The sequence below is a fragment of the Daucus carota genome, chromosome 7 (assembly GCF_001625215.2).
Source record: "Daucus carota subsp. sativus chromosome 7, DH1 v3.0, whole genome shotgun sequence".
Taxonomy (NCBI): domain Eukaryota; kingdom Viridiplantae; phylum Streptophyta; class Magnoliopsida; order Apiales; family Apiaceae; genus Daucus; species Daucus carota.
In genome coordinates, this window is record NC_030387.2 from 12,113,242 (window position 1) to 12,133,224 (window position 19,983).

Genomic DNA, 19,983 nt, shown 5'->3' on the forward strand with positions numbered 1-19,983 from the left:
AGTGACTTCTTATTTAAAATGAAAAATTGGAGTAAAGATGAAGAGTAGAAGTAAAATTTTAAGTTGTTAAGTGTTTGGTTACTTTTGAACTTATAATATATACTTTTAGTGAAAAAAGTGAGAAGTAGGAGAAAAGAAACCGGGACTTCTAATTTTTTAATTGTCACTTTTTGAATCCATAATAAGTGGATTGCTTTTATCCCAAACGGTCATCCAACTTGTCAATTGGGCTTCTGATTAAAAGACACACCACTTCTTGGTTCTTATTCCCAAACCGCTATGTTTGCAAGTCATGGAGAAAAATTTGACTAAAAATTACAAATATCATATTATTAAATTTTATTATTAAGACCTTATACATCCATTTATAAATGAGAGATTTCTTCTTCTTATACACCGAAAAGAAACATTCTCACAAAATAATTATGCTAGAAATAATTTTGCAAATTTTACCTACCTGGAAAAATGGTTCCACCGACAGGTTCAAAGTCGTGAAAGTTAAAACCATCGAAGACTAATAAGATAGGCGATATGCCGATATATATTTTATGCAGGTAGTAAGTGGGAGTGCAAGGGTAGACAATAATTAGGTTAACTTTTATGAATTTGTTTTTTAATTAATTACTGTGATACTCCTTTTTTCCACAAGCCTATAGTATTCTACATTTTTGTTCACAAATGTTACATTCTTTTTTTCTACTAACTTGTCCGGTAAACTACTAAACTATCTTCAAATTTTATCAAAAATTATGTGCATTTCAAAATTGATTTAAATATATTTCTATGAGTATGATGAGGCCAATTGGTAAATTTTTTTGTATAAAATTAATTAATTATTATATACAAGCTATAAACAACCAATTTGAGTATAAATAAACAGGTCAATCTTTTCTTCTTCTTTTTTTAACGTAAGAACTCTTTAGGTGCGCACTGGGTGAACAAAAGTAAACCGCACCTAAGCGACTTAAGCCACAGGTTCTAGTCCAAAAAACATAATCACAAATTTCGCTTCCTTCGGAGTCGAACCAAACAGGTCAAAGTAATAGAACAAGTTGATATTACACGTCTTTAACTATGAAGTGATATATACAATGTCGAAGTTTAGTTGTAATTTGTCCGTCAACTTCCCTCGTATACATGCAAGAATCGAGAAAGTTTAAACTTAAATAAATGGACAATGTCATTGACGACCGTCCGAATTGTCTCAGACATACACGTATGTTGCAGTCACAATCTATTGTGGATAATTCTAGGTGCCTTGTTGACCAGATTCAATATTTTATTACTAAAAATCCATTTAAACAATCAAAGGGAGCCTAACTGTTGTGAATAAAACAAACTGTGACCAGTTTTTTTTTATGTCATGCTACTTTTTTTACTGGATGATATACTTTTAAATTCCGAAGAACACGTAAAACTTCTCTCAACCGCTCACTTTCAGATTATTTTTTTTCTCTCACAATCTCCGTTCTTTATGTTAACAATCATTCGTTGCTATATCTCTTTTGTCTGATGATAACAAATTTTTATCTCTCGATAACTACTGATAATATTAGCTTATGTACTGTTTAACTATACTATTATTGCTCTAAACAAATAATAATATATAAGAAATTATTTAGTAAAACTAAAGCAAACAAGCATATTCAGTATATCCCGTACGCAGATCATGCCCCTGTTCTATTCATAAAGAGTAGGGAGGCTATTTCCAAACAGACCCAGCTTAATGCAACATAAAATATCGTGTGACAAGTATGTAAATTGTACTTTACCCATAATTTTGTTACATGAAACTTATCTGTGTTACGAAATCCTTCGTCAATTGAATGATTTGAGCCCTTTAGACCAGAATGTCATAACCAGAAAAACAGGTGTTATCCTTATCTATGTCTCTGACTGTTCTCTCAAATACTTCCGCACGCCAAATCTCGAAAATGCTCTCCGTAATATCTCATTTGGTGATTGATGTACACTCAACAACATCTTGATCCCTCCCTCACATGTAATACAGAACTGCATAAGTGCATATACAGAATGAAGTTGATAAACGGTTGTTACAAGTGAAGTGGCGGTTCCTTTTCTCAAGCCCAAGATTATGTGGCGCATATAATACACGGCCAGCAGCGGTGGAAACATGTCTCGAATGAAATTCTGCACGGGCGCTACCAGACACCAGTGTAAATATAAATTTCGAGATAAACGAAGCGGCACCGTGAGGAAGAGGAGGAGGAAGAAAATATTTAAGTGAATTTAGTATATAATCTTTATAAAAGTTTTTTTGTCCTTAAAACAACTTCAGATAAGAAAAATAGATTATTTTTACAGGTCTAAGGAAATTAAAGCCTCTAATTATAAAAGCATTTAATCATCAAAATATTATTATTTTATAATATTTCGAGACATGCCCATATTAAAATTAGTAAATCAAATAATTGTGTAATTTTCGGAATAATATTTTTCACTATTTTTTCCAAATTGAAATAACCTTTTAAACTGGACCTTACTAGCCTTACTTTTTTTCTGAATCGGGGGAGGGGGTAGTTTCCGCATGTATATTATTGGAATCCTTTGTATCTTAAGTTTATTAATTGTTTTAGGCAACTAGATTGCAGTTCTTCAAAATTTCATCTTATTGATTTAAAGTCATTACACAACTACTGCTGTCTGCTGCAGTGTTGCATCCTGCTTAGTCTAGATGCACTATTAAGTTATAATTATTCACTTGCTAACACCAATGTGATAATTTTTTAGCAGTGTTTATCGGATTGGCTTTATCATCCATATCCATTCAGATTATTACAGTAAAAAACCTGATTTGTATATATAAAGATATAAACCAAGAGCGATGAAGAATGTGAAAAAATATTTGAGCTTTAAAACACTAGGAATCCAGTGTGTGTATATACCATACCTCCACATGAATTGTGCTTTAAAACCAGGTCTTTTATTTCTCTCCTTTTTTTCTCTTTGGATGAGAATTCAATAATGAGTAATTAACTATTATGCTGCTTCCTTGCAAATTATGCAACTCATATATATCTTATGCTGAATATGTATCTTTTAACAGACTAATGTTTTTGCATCCTTTATAACATAGAGGTAGATAGAAATATTTTTGATCATCATTAAAAGTTTAAATGATATATCTGAAACCCTTCAAACTTCTCAGAATGGCTTATTTTTTGGGACCTTATGTGTATTTGTTTGGTTTGTACCCACAGATGAGTTTTTGTCAAAAGGTTTAAAACTTGTGAAGTTTTCTCTTGAAGTCCAATACCGGATTAATGTAAAAGGATGGAAGCCATTAGATGGCTTTCGACAGGATAGGAGGAGTCTTAGAGGGGTGTATTGGATTGAGATTTTAAGGCATTTTTTTGCATTCATGAAATCCGAGGGTATTCGATTGGGATTGTTTGAAATCCAATAAAATCTTGAGGTATTCAATTGTGATTTTAAATTATGCTCCAAAATCTTGTGGTATTCAATTGGAATTTTAAATTATGTTTTAAAATCCGATGGTATTCAATTAGGATTGTTTAAAATCTATTAAAATCTGATGATATTCAAATGATGATGGATTTTTTTTCATTTCATAAAATGATGGATTTTGTGACATTCTTCAGTGTATTTTAAGTTTTTTGAAATCCCACCAAAATCAATGGGATTTTAAAACATTGTACCTAAATCCTATCAACTCTGCGACATTTTATCAAGAATCCGCACAAAATCAAAATCTCATACAATCCATTAAAATCCATAGACAAAAACAATCCATTAAAATCCCAATCGAATACACCCCGTTAGCAATTTGTTGTTAGATTTCTGGTGATTCATGTTGACATGTACTCAAATAAAGTTTGTTTTGGATTATGTTATGGGAAAATTAATAGGCCAGTATGCAACTTTTAATGTCCGAGAGGGGTCGTTTTGTTGAACAGATTCCACATTGCTAATTGCTTTGTTGTAGATTCATCCAAGTCACATTCCCTCCCTCTATAAAACCTGGTGTTTTGGTATGTTATATGTCTTCTGTGGGATATTAGCAAGGTACCACAAGCCCACTGTGATTTATAATACAATCTTACTTCTGATTTAGTAAATATCAAACAACACAGTAAATATTAGAGTAAAATACAATGTGTGTACACCAAGTTTACCAAATATCCGATGTGTGTACCTACACTTTCACATATTGCAATGTGTGTACACAGAGTTTTTGAATCGCTGCAGTTCGTGTACAAACGTTAGTTTGGTGACTAACGGCGTTAGTCATAGTTTAAAGAGATGAGTGACCAAATTGCATTTTTGACATGTAACTGCTATATCACCGATACAACCCGTAACCCATGATCAAACCCGATTGAATATTCCCCAAAATCAACAAACCCTGTACAAAGTACGCGTCTTTCTTTTCAAAAGTAGTTTCAGAAACAAAAACAAAACATGTATTAATAATTTAATATTAATATTTGTAGAATGCAGTAATTTTGTGGTTGTTTATAAAAATTATATTAATGTTTTAAAATTAATATTTGTAGGATAAGATAAATTTTATATTATAAAAATCTTGATATAATACCAATACTAATATATAAAATTGTAAAATTGGACTATAATTCATGGTGAAAAAATGAAAATAAATTTATACACGTAATTAAAAATTTAAAACACGGCCAATTTTAATTTTATTTGTGTTTTTTTTAAAAAGTAATCATGTTCTTACATTGTCACCTTACTCCAATTTTTTTGATTGATTGTGCACAAAAACATCTGACTTAAATCTGTGAGAGTCTATAACTACCCTTGCTTGTCACAACATTTATTTTTTAATACCGTATGAACAGTCTTCACTTAAAAGTTGCTTGAACATAGCAAACAGATGATGCATGAATAATTTTTTCCCGTGTACAAAGTAAATCATATATCCGAAACTAAAAAAAGTAATTCTAATTTTTGATATTTTTCATCCAAAAATTGCAAAAAATTAGAAAAATAGAACAGAGCGATATGAGGGGCGCCACCTACACGCCACTCGCTTCTCCTTTATACAAGTATATTGATACTTGATATGATATTAACAACAATTAATACAATGATATCCCCTGACGGTGCTAGGATTCATCATGAATCTGGTATGAAAAATTTATTAACAAAATTTTTACCAACATAACATTTAAACTGGTTTTTAAGAGAATCAAAATAAATACTTCTAAAAAAAGAAGAATCAAAATAAATAATTTTTTCTAGTACGGTTTGGTACACAGTTTGGTACTGTCATTTTCACAAGAACTCGAAGCAATAGCCTCTGTATTACTCCTTCCATTCTTTTTTATTAGTCGCTTTAATTTTGTGCACGTAATTTAAAGCGTCCAAAAAATATAATTCTACGCATTATTTTTCAAATTTTCTTTTTCTGAATAAAAGTTTAACATTTATATTTTTATTCAGAAAAAGAAAATTTTAAAAATAATGTATAGAGATATTTTTTTTTTGCATCTCAAAATACATGAAAAAAGTCAAAGCCACTAATATATAAGAACGGATGGAGTATTTTGGAGTCAAAATCTCTCGGTCGATAAAACTATGTACAGTACAAAGGAAGACGCGTACTTTATTTTCCTTGGCCACCAGATTAAACTTGAAACTACTTTCTTTTCTTTATTTACAAACGGAGTGATCTGTTTTTGACGGATGTACACGTATCGCACGTGACTCCAAACTCTTTACACACGCATTGCTACATATGAAAATGCAGGTACACAGATTGAATATGTCGGAAACTTGGAGTACACAAGTTGTATTTTACTCTAAATATTAACTTCTCTAGTACCGCAATCTAGTAAATATTCGTCTACCAAGAGGGAATGCTAACAATAAGAAAGTATCTATCAAGTATACCATATGGGAGATGTACATAATGGATGGTAAGGATATTACGGGGCTGTGCTTAAATTAAAGAAGTGGAGTGGGAGTGAGAAGTAAATAAGTTAATAAAGTGTTCGGAATAGAAGCAGAAGCTCTTAGACAAAAGCTAGCATTCTCAGCTTCTTAAAAGTGCTTCTGCTTATTTACACAAACGGGTCATGGGAAAGCAAAAGCCAGAAGTAACTTCAGCTTCTCTGATCTCTCAACCAAACAGTCGCCATGTATATAAGAAAGTGATGTTCTGCGACAGGTTCTCCTAGCTGCATATATGTGCTAGGTCAGTGTGGTCCAAACATTTCAGTGGACAACTGACCTCTTAGAATCTGAGTTGCATAAAGAGAGAGCAATCATTTGGATTCTTATATTCCAATGATTAGGTTTGCGGCTAGTGACACAATGCCTCGTTCTCGACAATTGATTAATAACGGTGTATAGAGAAATTTCATTATTTCAGTCATGTTCGGGTAAAACCGGACACTCCAGTGCTCAAGTATCAAATCGTTTTATTTTTAGTCTACTCAAATTTGGGGTTGGGATCATATTATTTCAGATATATTAGGATCCGTATTAGGATGTTCTTGCGCATCAATCATCACAGAACATGTAAGAGTTCTAAATGCAGAGAATTTGAGAGTCCATTTTGCACATATATATTCTATGTAGTATGGGAAAAAACAGAGTCAATAATCTGTTACATTAGCCATCACTACAAGTACGGCTAAAGCCATAAAGCTCCTGCATCTTTGAGCAACTTATTAAGAGAGCCATTGACATGAAGAGTCATTACAGTGGTTGCAGACCCCACAAATTTTCCACCAATGAACACAGCTGGCACTGCAGGGCTGCACCCAAGCCTTATAAGCGCGCACTCCATTTCCTTCCCTCTCGAGTCTTGGTCGAGCTCATGAATCATGGGGCTCACTCCTTGTTCATAAAACAGCCTCTTGATTGCATGAGACATGTAGCATGAACTCTTACTAAAGATCACTACCGCCTTTTGTGAACCCAAATTTGCAATACGATCCATAACGTATAACACAAATACTAGACTGTAAATATACTTGGTTTAATATTTTAAGCTGGTTGTGAAGCTTGAGCAATGTAAAAGACTCTAGAGAGAGTGTTAGATTTAGGTGTGTTGATATTTTGTGTACCTTGAGCTGCCTTTATATAAGATACTGATAGTGGGAGATTGAAAAACAGAGTGATGCTAACGGAGAATATGTATGGGATCGTAAAGATGGAATAAAAATTCCTTACAGATATAATTTGGATATCAGGATGCTCAAGATGAATAACATATATGCTTAATTCCATATCCTCATTTGGTGTAGCTATCGACATGCGTTACTGTTGACATAGTGGTGTCAGCAGGACGGAGCTAGGATTTTAGCCTAGCAGAGGCAAAAAGACAAAAAAACTTTATTGCCACAAGACACAAGTTGGATTCGAACTTGTGCCTTTACTAGGAAAGTCCAGCTCCACAACTATGAGGGTAAAACAAGTTTTCTATTATGGGTGCATGAGATATATGCATATATTATGAAGGTCAGTGGGGGCAAGTACCCTGCCCCCATGCTGCCTCCGTCCCTGGTTGTGTGTGGAATCTGCGGAACTATTGAGATAAACTCTGGAGCACACTTGGGGACGTAGATGATATAGGAAGCACAGTTGAGAAAGTAGATCCATGAAGCAGTAAAGAACATCATTTTGATTCGGCCTTTGCTTTAATTAGATGCTGTGTCTAGGAATGGAATAAAAGATGGAATGATGAGGGTGAATATCGAATGTCAAAAATGGATGTAGGATTGTGCAAGTGTATATAGAGATCAGATCATGTTTGAGTAATGGAATGGCTCTTGCAGACATGTACGGGCAGTTGCATATTTCATAGTTGCACAGAATCTCAACTTTAGGTGTTCCAGAATCATGTGCAAGTCCATCTTTTTTACAAGTGAAAATAAATGCGAAAATATTATACTCATGTATGCGAAAAAATTAGTACTCTATTTGCTTAACTATTTTTACGTGAATTTAAATTTTTGGACGTATAATATTATATAGGATGATGTTTAAGATTTTTCTTTTGAATAAAAATATTAAGACCAGTAGTTTTAGACAGAAAAATTAAAAGAATATACTTTATTATTTAGTATTAACTTGTCAATTATTATTTATTAATGCTAAAAAGAATTCAACTAATTTTTTTAAAAAAATATCAAATTATTTGCGGGTAAAGAGTCGACACACACAATTACACTTTGACTGAACTCGGAATACACAACTCAATGAGTCACCACGAGTTCCATCATCGCCGACGTAATCGATCTGAAATCGATCGCAAAAAGCTCGTCTTCAAGCAAATCGCACCGTCGATTGCCGGAAAATCATGTCCGATATGCTTGAACCACATCGATTATCGAAGGGCAGCTGTAATTACAGCATGTACGCACGCTTATTGTATCGATTGTATTGACAAATGGAGAAAATTGAAACGAAAGTGTCCTCTTTGTAACGCGCAATTCGATTCGTGGTTCTTTAGGTTTAGCTTCTCTTCTCGGAGCTTCTCTATACAAAAGTTACCGCCTTTAGTTGCTGAGGAAAAAAGAATTGATGGTGGAGATTTGCTTCGAGTTCGTAGTAATCGATTTGTCGCTGGAAGGTAGTATAATTTACATTGCATATATGTGCCACTCATACTTTTTGATTGGTGATATATGTGTGTTTGATATGGTTTTCGAGTTCATTATTGTTATATTGCCCGTTTCTAGGGTTTCAACTCAATTAAACCGTTTTGTGGATTAAAATGTATAGACTGACACTGAAAAATTGTTCGGTTTATTTACATGATTAGTTTGGAATATTGATCGGTAGTAACTGTTACAATTTTAATTGAGTGGATTAGATAGTTGATGGCTTTTTTTTGTGTGTGGATTATATCTGGAGATGATAGTCAGCTATTATTCTATAAGATTTGGTGATGAGAATTGTGAATATACGGGTTTGTTTGTTTATAATGTTCTGTAGAGTTGTGAGCTCAAGGGAAGACTTGGATATTGGCAATTCAAGAACAAGGCCATTGCCGAGACTTAGATCATTTGGAAACCCAAGGACCGCACCTCCTGACATTATTAAAGAGAGAATTCTGCAATGGCGCAGAAGGTATCCTGTTTACCTATTTTAATGTTATTCGTTTTACTAAACCGCACACTTTTTTTGTATGGCGTTATGCCGACTAGTGAAAACATGCCAATATGCTTATGAAGAATTATGGTAGCTTATTGGCTTATGTAGTATAAATTTTATTCTTATGCCATCTTATTTTGGTGTGTGTGCAGCATATACGAGCAGCATCTCCAGGCTGTGCCTTGTTTAAACAAAAAACTTCAGGAGCAGGTATGCTTCAGTTTGACGCATCTTATTGTTACGCTTTTGCTAGTATTTTAGCTAATGTCCATTGTGGTTGATGCATGTGAGTTACGTTACAATCATGTCTAATTGTTTACTTAATATTTGATTTCTGGACCTCTATAAGGCCTTCCGTATATGTTAAAGTTAGCATGTGTAGATATATAACTGTAGTAAATAACGTCTTGTTCGCGTTTCTTATATTTGGGTTTATCTTATGGAGCTCATGATGTGTGTACTTTGTTTATAGCATCTTATGTAATTTATTACTAGTGATAAGACACTACTTTTGATATTTTAAACTCTTTTAACAAGTTATACTCTAAATGGACTCGCCTAAACCAATTGCACCGGTTTTGACATTATTTGAAAGACAAGAGAATGAAGCAAATTTCTGGAATTGTGAGAATTGCTATGCTACTGATCAGTGATCTTTATATACGGACTATTATGCTCTTCTCTTGTTTTTTATCCAGGACATAATAAAAAAACAAGGGGTCAAAGAGAGGATACTACAGAAAATAGAGCCATGGATAGAGAGGGAACTAAAGGCAATCATCAGTGATCCTGATCCATCAATACTTGTGCATGTCACTACCTCAATATACATTTCAGCCATTGAAAGAAAGCAAAACTCATCAGGGCACTTTGGTCGGGATCTTAGAGGATAATTATCTTGAGGCGTTGCAGCCTTTTCTGCTTGAGAGGACTAGTATGTTCTGGCATGAACTTAGGTATATTTCTACCACTTTTAAGTATTAATATTTTTCACTTTTTGCAGTCAACCATATAATTTATGTTGATTTGTCCATCTGAAATAATAATCTAGACATGTGTTTTTTGTCAAAAACTAGATTTATACTCCTCTTGTCAATATATGGCCCTCTAGCCTGTGTTTGTTTTATCGGAGTAATAATTATGGGACTATTGGCCTCTAACTTTCTGTATCTTATACTTGAGTTGTCCCTGGAATTAAGTACTAACCTGGATTCTACATATGACATCAATGTATTTATGATGTGACATAGTTAATGTTGCTGATATAAATAATGAACAGAAACAATCTTCTTCAGGTGTTTTGCAGAAAGCTATGTGAACATGGATACTTATGATACTGTAGTTAGGTATGTTGCCCGTGTGGATTAAGTCCATATATGGTGTGCTAGAGAACAGAACTCTACATTAATGAAGACATGGAGTCTAACAAAAATGAACCTAGCAATTGGCACTTTGAGAAGCTGGCTGCTGCTGTTATTCTCTGACATTGGTGTTTATAGAAGCTGGTTGCCTATTGTTCTTCGTCTGTTGTACTTCTGAGGTTTACTCTTCCAAATATCTAGAGAACTTGCATAATCAGTTGTCCCGTCTGGAGGTATAATATATATACTCCTGTTCGATTATTCTTTTACACATTTTCTTTAGTTAATTAATTGTGTAAAGTAGTGTATTTTGTTTTTTTGTATGATTGTGAATTAATTTATAATTTAATGATAGGGAAGTGACCTGGTCTATCAGGTAAGCATTGGAGTATAGTGAAGAACTTGTCCAGGGACACCATGCCGTCTCCGGGAGACCGGGACATTCTTAATTAAGCTGATAGAAACCACCGACTCCCCCTTTTCTGCTATCATCTTTTACAATTTGTGTTCACATAATAACCTGTGCTCATGCATTATAGTGAAATAAATTCTTTTACCACATTTTCCTTGGGTGGCTTGAACGCGGGTCAAAAAAAGAGAATTATGTGCAAATGTTGAAGCTAGCAGCAAGAAATGAGGAAATTATCTGGTTAAAAGCTGAGCAGGCAAAGAAGGATGCTTTTGAATATCATTAGTCTTTATTGTCCGCAGAAAAATGAACAAAAAACTTTATAAAACAAATAGCATTTTTGATCAAGATTACAGGACAATTCAAGCTGCGAAGACAATTATGGAGGAAAGCAGAAGGGCTCTGGCCTTTGGATGCTTAACCTCAACGCCTCAAGTAGTAGTTTGCTTTTAATTTTAACCTTTTCAGCTTGTACTCAGGCAAATGGTGTTTGTACTTTTATGTTTCGTGATTGATTGTGCTTGTGGATGTACTGATATTCAGATTTTTGGCTGATTTGTGAATGATTGGACATGTAATGTAATAACATGCCTTTAATGAACAAAACTTATCAGTTATGTGGAAGAAGTGGGAGAAGCTGATCTGGTGAACTCAGAGGAGGTTAATCCAGATTAAAGACAAGGTTCAATTAAAAAAGTCATCAAACATATTTTCAAGGCCCCCAATCGCAGTTTTGAAGAGTTAACTCCATATTAGTAATTGTCCTTCAAGACCTCCAATCTCAGTTTTGAAGAGTTAACTCCATATTAGTATATGATATTGTCCGTTTTGGTTTGTTTTTGGTCGTATGCATTGCATCACTTCTGATATTCATAACATACTTATCTACCTATCATACTTGTCTACCTATGAATTAAAGAACTTCTAGTGTTCACTTTTGATACACAGTGTACTGATCGACATGTTTGCAGAAGTTGTATAGATTGAATTTGTAATCAATATGAGATATTGAAAACTCCTGAGATGAAGTAGTCATAGCTGGGCGAAACTTGGGCTCAAACATGTAAGTTCTTGTTTCAGAACAAAAACAATGGCATGCATGTTCTTGCTGCCTTGTGGGACGAAGGAACATTCGACTTTGAGTACATTTGGGAGATATCAATGACGAGAGAAAGTCCCGCTGGATGGCATTTTTATTTGAACTTTTCAAAAACTTCGGAATACATTGATGTGGTTTGGAAAATAGAAACCAACCCATTAGATATATACCAAAAGGATCACAGAATGACCGAAACACATGAATCTTCCGAAATTGAGAAGTCTAGGCTATCTCAAGTATTCAGCAACAACAAATATGATTACAGAATTCTATTACAAGGAGCTAGACACAAAGAATACATCAAACAAAAGTTATTGATCACAATCATCTATTTTAATAAGTATCACCGAGACTGATAATGTGCAGAAACTCAATCGCGGTCCTGCTCTTTATGATCCTAATACTTCTAAGCAGAATCCATAAACTGGGGACACCAACGAATATCTAAACCGATATCACCTCACTTGTTGTCAGGCTTCTGTTTGCTTCGGGAAATTCACAAACTTGTTCAACTGAAGTGGTATATATAGAAATTGAAGTCGGTGTCTGTGATTTATGTGAGAACTCCTTAGATAAAGTAATCATAGCTGGCCGAAATTTGGGATTGGAGCTCAAACATGCAAATGCTTGTTTCAGAACAAGAACAATGTCATGCTCTTGCTGTCTTGTGGGACGAGGGAGGCGTGTGTCCAGCAGATCATTCAACATACGACTTTCAATGCATTTGAGGGATGTGAATGACGAGAGGAAGTCTCCTGGATGGCTTCCCATAATTATTTCTAGTGCCACCACTCCAAAGCTGTATACATCACATTTTTCGTTTACAACCATCGTGTATGCAAGCTCTGCACAATTAGAAAATCAAAGAAGATTCTGAGAATATCCTAGTAAATTTGAACTGACAAGGAAAAAAATCTTTGACAGGTTTAAAATTAGAGATAACCTGGAGCAATATAACCATAAGTGCCAGCAACCATAGTTTGATTGGACGAGTCTGGGTCTAGCAACCTTGATGCACCAAAGTCAGCGACAAATGCCTCCATTTGAGAGTTTAAAAGTATGTTATTACTTGATATATCACGATGAACTATAGGCGGAGTGCAGTCATGATGCATGTAAGATAAAGCATGTGCAATACCTTTCACAATGCCCACTCTTTTACTCCAATCTAATTCCATGGCATGGGCATCATCTGCCAGAGCACAAAATAAACTTCCCTTCTCCATATACTCGTAGACAAGAAACATGCATCGGTTGTGCAAGCAGTAACCATAGAGTTTCACAATATTCTTGTGCCTTATACTCGACAATATGTGCACTTCATTTTTAAAACTTCTGTCAAAAGCCGGTTCTTGGGCTTCCAGGCGATGAAGTTTTTTGAGCGCCACAGTCTTACCGCTTGGTAGCCTGGCTTCATATACACTGCCATAGCCTCCAGTTCCAATGCAGCATCTGATATCAAAATCATTTGTTGCGCGTATAATGTCCTCATATGCAACATTTCCATCAAAGTTCCATACTGAACACATATCACCATTCCTCTCATTCATCAATTCTTGATTTAATATGGGTGAATGCCGACGCAAAAGCCAGACAGCTAGTATTAACAATGGAACAACGATGATAACAGGAAGAACTGTGAGTAGTATGATGAGCAAAAGTGTTTTTTCTTGGTGGGAAGATGATTCATCATCGTGCCTATTGTTATGGGAATTGTTGTCCGTGTTGTCGAACCCCTGTGGAGCATTGGTGGGTGGGATTGTTTCAGAAAGATTGCACAAGTGATCAAGGTCCAAGAACGTTAAATGTGACAAACAACTTAATGACTGGGGTACCTCTCCAGTCAAATTGTTCCTGCCTAAACTGACAGATCTTAAAGAAGAGCAACGTCCAATTTCTTCTGGTATGCGTCCACTGAGCAAATTGCCAGAGAGGTCTAGATATTCCAGACTGCGCCTGCAGGTCTTGAAAACAGAAACAGGTATGGACCCATTAAGCTGATTGGAGCTTAGGTTCAGGTAGTTAAGTTGGAATAAGTAACCCAACGCTGCCGGGACTGCCCCTGTCAGGTTGTTTTTTCCCAGGGCTAGACTGTACAATTTACCAAGGCTCCCTAGTTCCAAGGGAATATTTCCACTGAGGAAATTGTGGGAGAGCTCTATATACCGTAAATTGTTGCAGTTCTCTAAAACGGGTATGGGGCCACGGAGATTATTATCAGAAAGGTATAAATTAGCCAAATTAGTCAGGTTTCCTAGCTCTGAGGGAATAAAGCCAGTAAGATTATTCATATAAAGGTATAAAGAAACCAAATTAGTCAGGCCCCCTAGTGTCGAGGGAACAAGCCCACTTAGATGATTAAAAGCTACATCAATCACATGTAGTTGAGTAAGGTTACCCAGGGAAGGAGGTAATTTACCAGTGAGAGAGTTGTTGTAGAGGGAGAGATATTCAAGTTTTGAAAGCATTCCAATCTGGTCCGGTATGCTTCCCTTAAGCCCGCAGGAGGAAAGATCAAGTGTTTGGAGGCATGGGAAAGAAGAGAAGTTGAGTTTTCCAACCTCATCATGTATCACCGTGGATATAAGATTAATAGATAAAACTCTACCTGCCTTGTTACACTGGATGCCTGTCCACTTGCAATGATACCGCTTTGAAATGTTAAAAGTAGGAATTTGATTCCCCCACCACCCCGTGCTTAGAAGAGCTTCTCTTTCAAACAATGATGATGACGCTGATGAACTCTGAACCTGTTCTGCTGCAGCAACTGACACAATTACAAGTTGGAGAATGTAAATAATGCATGAGGATAAAGCCATATTTTGTTAGTGAATTATATATTCTGATCTAACAATTTCTTATACTACACTTTGGTGAATAACAGTGTATCACAGAACAATACTTCTCCGACTGAATGTATTTCTAAAATTATGCATAAACATTTGTACTACTCCAAATTGGAGTACCTACATTCTTATAAAACAAATTTTATGTCCATACATGAGCAAGACTTTTACTTTTCATAAATATTTAAGTAATCATATTCTTCTTATTAAAGTCAGTCAGGTATGACCAAGTCTGGGAATTAATCTTTTGCTGCAGAAAATAATATCTTGTAGAATGAATATAACTTTCCAGATATAATAGGGATGATGGAACACCACAGACCAACTTAACTTTCCCGTTTGCACAGTGTGGTAATTTTCAAAGTTCATATTCCACAATGTGGTAGGACTTGAAGCTTCTGCGATGGTAGTGTGACACTAAAGTATGGCAATAATTTTGAATGAACATAATAAAGATGATGGAAGACTATAGACTAACTTTCAGTTTCCACTGGTAATATTTTCATAATGCAATTTCAAGGTTCACTTTCCAGAGGGCGGTAGGAAGGTAATTCATGGGAAATTACTCGAAAGTAGCAGGTAACAAGCTGGCAGGGTTCAAAGTGCAAGTGCATTTGAAAAAAACTTCAATTTTTATTCATGGCAGACAGTAGGGGATGCAGGATTTTCCAATGGTCTACTTTGTACTTATATAAAATTTTATAAAAAAAGGGGAAAAAAATCAAATTCGTAACATAAAAATTGAAATTATTCACCTTTTCATTAAAAAATTCTGTATATGTAAAAATCATGTTTTTTTAAGGAATGAGCTGTTGGACACACACCTCCCCTCTGGCAGAAGACACACCTCCCCTCTGGCAGAAGACAGTAAGAACATGACTCTTTTTAACTTTTGAAACAAGCATTATCATGTTTGAACTCCAATCCAATATTTCGGCCTACTATGATTGAGAGGTGGTCTACTGATGATTCTCATTGTGAATTACAGTGCCACCACTCCAATGCTATCAGGGCCGGCTCAACTCACTCTAAGGCCTTAAGCAAGATTTTAATGTAGGCCTTTTTATATATATATAAATATTTTTATTTTATTTAATATATAAAATTATATATTATTTCTAATAAATTTTTATGTAATACTTATTTTTTATATTTGAAATAGTTTATATTTTGGATTCTTATAAATGATTATACATATATTTTTTATGAGAACATAATAATTATATTTACATTTTACTCAAAATTTATACATCATTTATATATTTTTATTTTTTTAGGTTAATTTATATATTAATATAACATTTAAGCTAATTAAAATTTTCAAGAATTAGAAAAGATAGAAATCACATAATTTATAATAACGTAAAACTTACGAAAAACAAAATAGATATTATTTATTTCAAGAGTATATATACTACATTTATTAAGTACTTACACATATTACTGAAATATTCAGAATCATTTGTTTCATCTAATTCTCATTTTTTAAGTTAATCTTATTTATATTACTAATATTTTATTATTATATATATATATATATATATATATTTATTTAAATTAAAATAAATTATATTTATTTTAAATATTTATTTTCATAAATACAAATCAAAATTTAACTATTATAACATAAACATATATATAAAATTATATAAAATTTGAGGCCCTTTTAGAGCTTGGGGCCCTAAGCAACCGCTTAGTTGGCTTCACTGTTGAGCCGGCCCTGAATGCTATACACACCACATTTTTCAGTCACCACCATGATGTATGCAAGCTCTTGAGAGTTCCAAACTTAGAAAAAAACATAAAGACTTCCCTGCATAGTATATATACCAGCTACATAAAAGTCTCAGAAAGTAAAAAATTGTGACACGGTGCAGAGAAAAGATAACTTGGAGCAATGTAACTATAAGTTCTTGCAACCATAATTTACTGTTTTACTGTTTATATTTACTGTTTTCACTCACGGAAAGCTTTCATGTTTTGTATATCTGGTTTATATTTACTGTTTCGAGGTTATGAAGGTTAAGTTTTATGGCACTTATTCATAGAATTACGGGAGAATGGTTTGAAAAAATGTTGTTAACTATTTCTGTTAATTGTTGTTTTTTTTTTTTTTTTTTTTTGAAAATGAGAATAAATCTCAACGAGAATCGGCAAATCACCGTGATAATTCTTTCATTCAAGAAAGCTTATTATCTAACCGTCGGACATGCAAGATGACCGGGGAAATTTAGACAATAAAACTTTAATGTCCGAAAAGAAAACCGGCCTTCTTCCAAGAATCCTGAAAATAAAACAATAGAAACAAAAAGAATATAAGTCGATATATTTAACATATTACATCAAAATATTCCCACAATCATGATAACTCATGATTGAGACAATTAAGCTCTTAATTAAGGCATAATAATAAAATATTAATATCCTTAATTAAGACACAATTAACGCCCTCAAATAAGGCCCAATTAACGCCCTCAATAAAGAGGCATAATTTACGCCCTCAATAATTGAGGCACAATTTATGCCCTCAATAAAGAGGCATAATTAACGAGGCACAATTACCGCCCTCAATTAAGGCACAATTAGCGCGCTTTCCTTTCTGAAACCGGATCCCGTCCTGAAACCGCCGTCACCGCCACCATCGGCCACCACCGCTATGCTATCGATCAAGTTGCCTCGTCGTATGCGAAGCGAACAACGAAACGTATCACATGTAACATGAAAATCGCCCAAAACACCAAAAACCAAACAAAACACAGGGATTAAACAAACAAACAAATACACACAAACAAACAAGATTAAAATCAACACCTTTCGCAATTCCACTCAAAATCATGAGAAAAAGAGAAAATATTGTAAATAATTGTAATAGAAAGGCATACCAGTTGAGCCATGAGGAACCCCATAGGATTTGAAAGTCGGAGCAGCATCATGTGACAAACCCATCTTCTTAGTTGCCCCTCTCTCGATCTTTTTCTCTTCACGCAGAACAAGATATAAGATGTTATATCAAGTTTTATTAGGCTGGGCAATAGTTGCTCATGTGTGTACTAGTATTTTGTTAATTGTTGTTTTTATAAATAGCTATCATTGATTTTATTTACATGTTGGATCCTTAATCAAGTTCAGACGGTTCTAGTTCAAGTTATACTCACTTAATCTTTTAAGTAAATTCTAAAGTCATGTTTGCTTGAAGGGATAATAATCCCGGGAATATTAATCTATTTATCTTAAATTTAAATGAATATAATCCTATGAATTCATATCTCCATCATTGTTTTAGCCCATTTCTATGAGATTGTAGGAGGTACTATAATTTCATGGAAATGAATCAAAAAAAGTAATTGGAATACTATGGATTATAAACTTTTAAATTTAAAGAAAATAATGTAGTTAACACGAGATTATAATGCTTTTAAACAAACATGGCCTAAATGTAGAACATATGGTTAACAAAGTAGCATTGCAACTACTCTGATATAAACGCTTTTGTTAATTGAAAGTTGAAATCCTTCTCTTTTATCTAGTTCAGTAATTTTCAGATAGCATAGTTTCAGTTAAACACGAGTTGCAATTGTATCTGATTCTTAGTTTACCGTGATGTTTTTCAACTTGTAAAATTGCATCCTCAGCTACAACTAAAGTCTAAAGATACAATTTACAAGTTGGAAAATGTAAATAATGCACGAGGATGAAGCCATGTTTGTTAGTAAATCACTTCTATACTAAATTTGTGGTATACTACATTTTGGTGAAATACCAAAGTGTTAGCCATTGTATCAGTGGATGCCTGTCCACTTGCAATGACGCCGCTCTGAAATGTTGAAAAACAGGAATTTGATTCCCCCACCACCCTGGGCTAAGGAGAGCTTCTCTTTCAAACAATGATGATGGCGATGATGAATTGTGAGCGTGGTCTGCTACAGCTAAAGACACGATTACAAGTTGGAGAATGTAAATAATGCATGAGGATGAAGCCAATTTTGTTACTGAATCAAATATTCTGATCTAAATTTTCTTGTACTACACTTTGGGGAATAACATTAATGTATCAAAGAACAATACTCTACTCCTTCGACTGAATGTCTTTCCGAAATTATGCATAAAGATTTGAACTACTCCACAATGTGGTAGTATTGGGAAAACATGGCGATTCTTGGAAAATTACCAGAAATAGCACTGCAACTTGGCGGTAGGGCTATTCTGATTGATCATCAGTGGAAGTCAGTCGTCCCTGTTTGCTCATTGCTATGGTCAAATAAATATAGTATGAAACACAATATTGTCCGAGTATTGCTGTCAGTTAGTTGACCCCTTTTCACTAAATTAGGACATAATACTCACTTTTACCAAGCATAATTTTACTTTGATTTACCCTCAGTTTGATTCGCTCTAATCAAATACAACCTTATTCGGCTATGACAGTCGGGGAATTGATCTTCCCCTGCATAAAGTGAGGTAGGACTTGGGGGAACAAGGTGATTCTTAGGAAATTACCTAAAAAATTGAGAAATCATTATGCACATAGCTTCTCCTTGTCCAATTAAAATTATGCAACTTAGCATCCAAAGCAGTTCAGACCACGTAAAGCCATCTATTTTTATGTGTTTCTGCAGCTCAGAAAGAAACTAAGAAACTGCTTTTGTTTGACCTTGATAGGAATATAGTGTCTTTGGAAGAGTAATTGCTCATCTTTAACATGTAGAATTGTAAAGAACTTATATCCCTCACTGGCTGCTTCTTAACAGAGCTTCTTTCACTCTTGTTGCTGGGAATGAAAAGAAAGTCTAATAACAATTAAATTGTTATTAATTGACAGGCATGATCTTTATATAAGGTGAACAACATGTTTTCATTAATATTTTAGCCAGATAGGCCGAGAGAAACAGATAGTGGATGTAAATGCTTACATTTTAGCAATACATGAGAGCCTTTATTTGAGTGGGAAAGTTATTACTCTAAAAATCAAGTAGAATACACAAAATTAACAAATTTCTTCAACTGAAGTGGTATATATAGACTTCTTAGTCAACGTCCTTGGAGTTTGTAAAAACGCTTGAGATAAGGTAGACACAGATGGGGAGAACAGACACGCGAACAAGTAAGCATAGATGGGCGAGATTTGGGATTGGAGCACAAACACACGAATGTTTTGTT

The 19,983-nt window shown here is 34.3% G+C and overlaps 3 protein-coding genes across 3 annotated transcripts; 1 reads left to right on the plus strand and 2 right to left on the minus strand.

Annotated features, from left to right (window-relative positions):
* Positions 1-6,563: 6,563 nt before the first annotated feature.
* LOC108195535 (monothiol glutaredoxin-S10) lies at positions 6,564-7,059 on the minus strand. Its single transcript, XM_017362507.2, has one exon. The coding sequence runs from the start codon at positions 6,950-6,952 to the stop codon at positions 6,644-6,646; it is 309 nt and encodes a 102-aa protein (XP_017217996.1). The 5' UTR covers positions 6,953-7,059; the 3' UTR covers positions 6,564-6,643.
* A 1,093-nt stretch (positions 7,060-8,152) lies between these two features.
* Positions 8,153-10,526, plus strand: LOC108193812 (uncharacterized). Its single transcript, XM_017360636.2, is given in 6 exon segments — positions 8,153-8,587; positions 8,953-9,087; positions 9,264-9,321; positions 9,810-9,968; positions 9,970-10,067; positions 10,407-10,526. Coding segments are annotated over 6 exon segments (897 nt in total). The 5' UTR covers positions 8,153-8,213; the 3' UTR covers positions 10,480-10,526.
* A 1,631-nt stretch (positions 10,527-12,157) lies between these two features.
* Positions 12,158-14,922, minus strand: LOC108195671 (probable leucine-rich repeat receptor-like protein kinase At1g35710). Its single transcript, XM_017362646.2, has 2 exons — positions 12,924-14,922; positions 12,158-12,825 (listed from the first exon to the last, which is right to left on the minus strand). Exons 1-2 carry the CDS (start codon positions 14,797-14,799, stop codon positions 12,425-12,427), a joined length of 2,277 nt encoding a protein of 758 aa, XP_017218135.1. The 5' UTR covers positions 14,800-14,922; the 3' UTR covers positions 12,158-12,424.
* Positions 14,923-19,983: the final 5,061 nt, after the last annotated feature.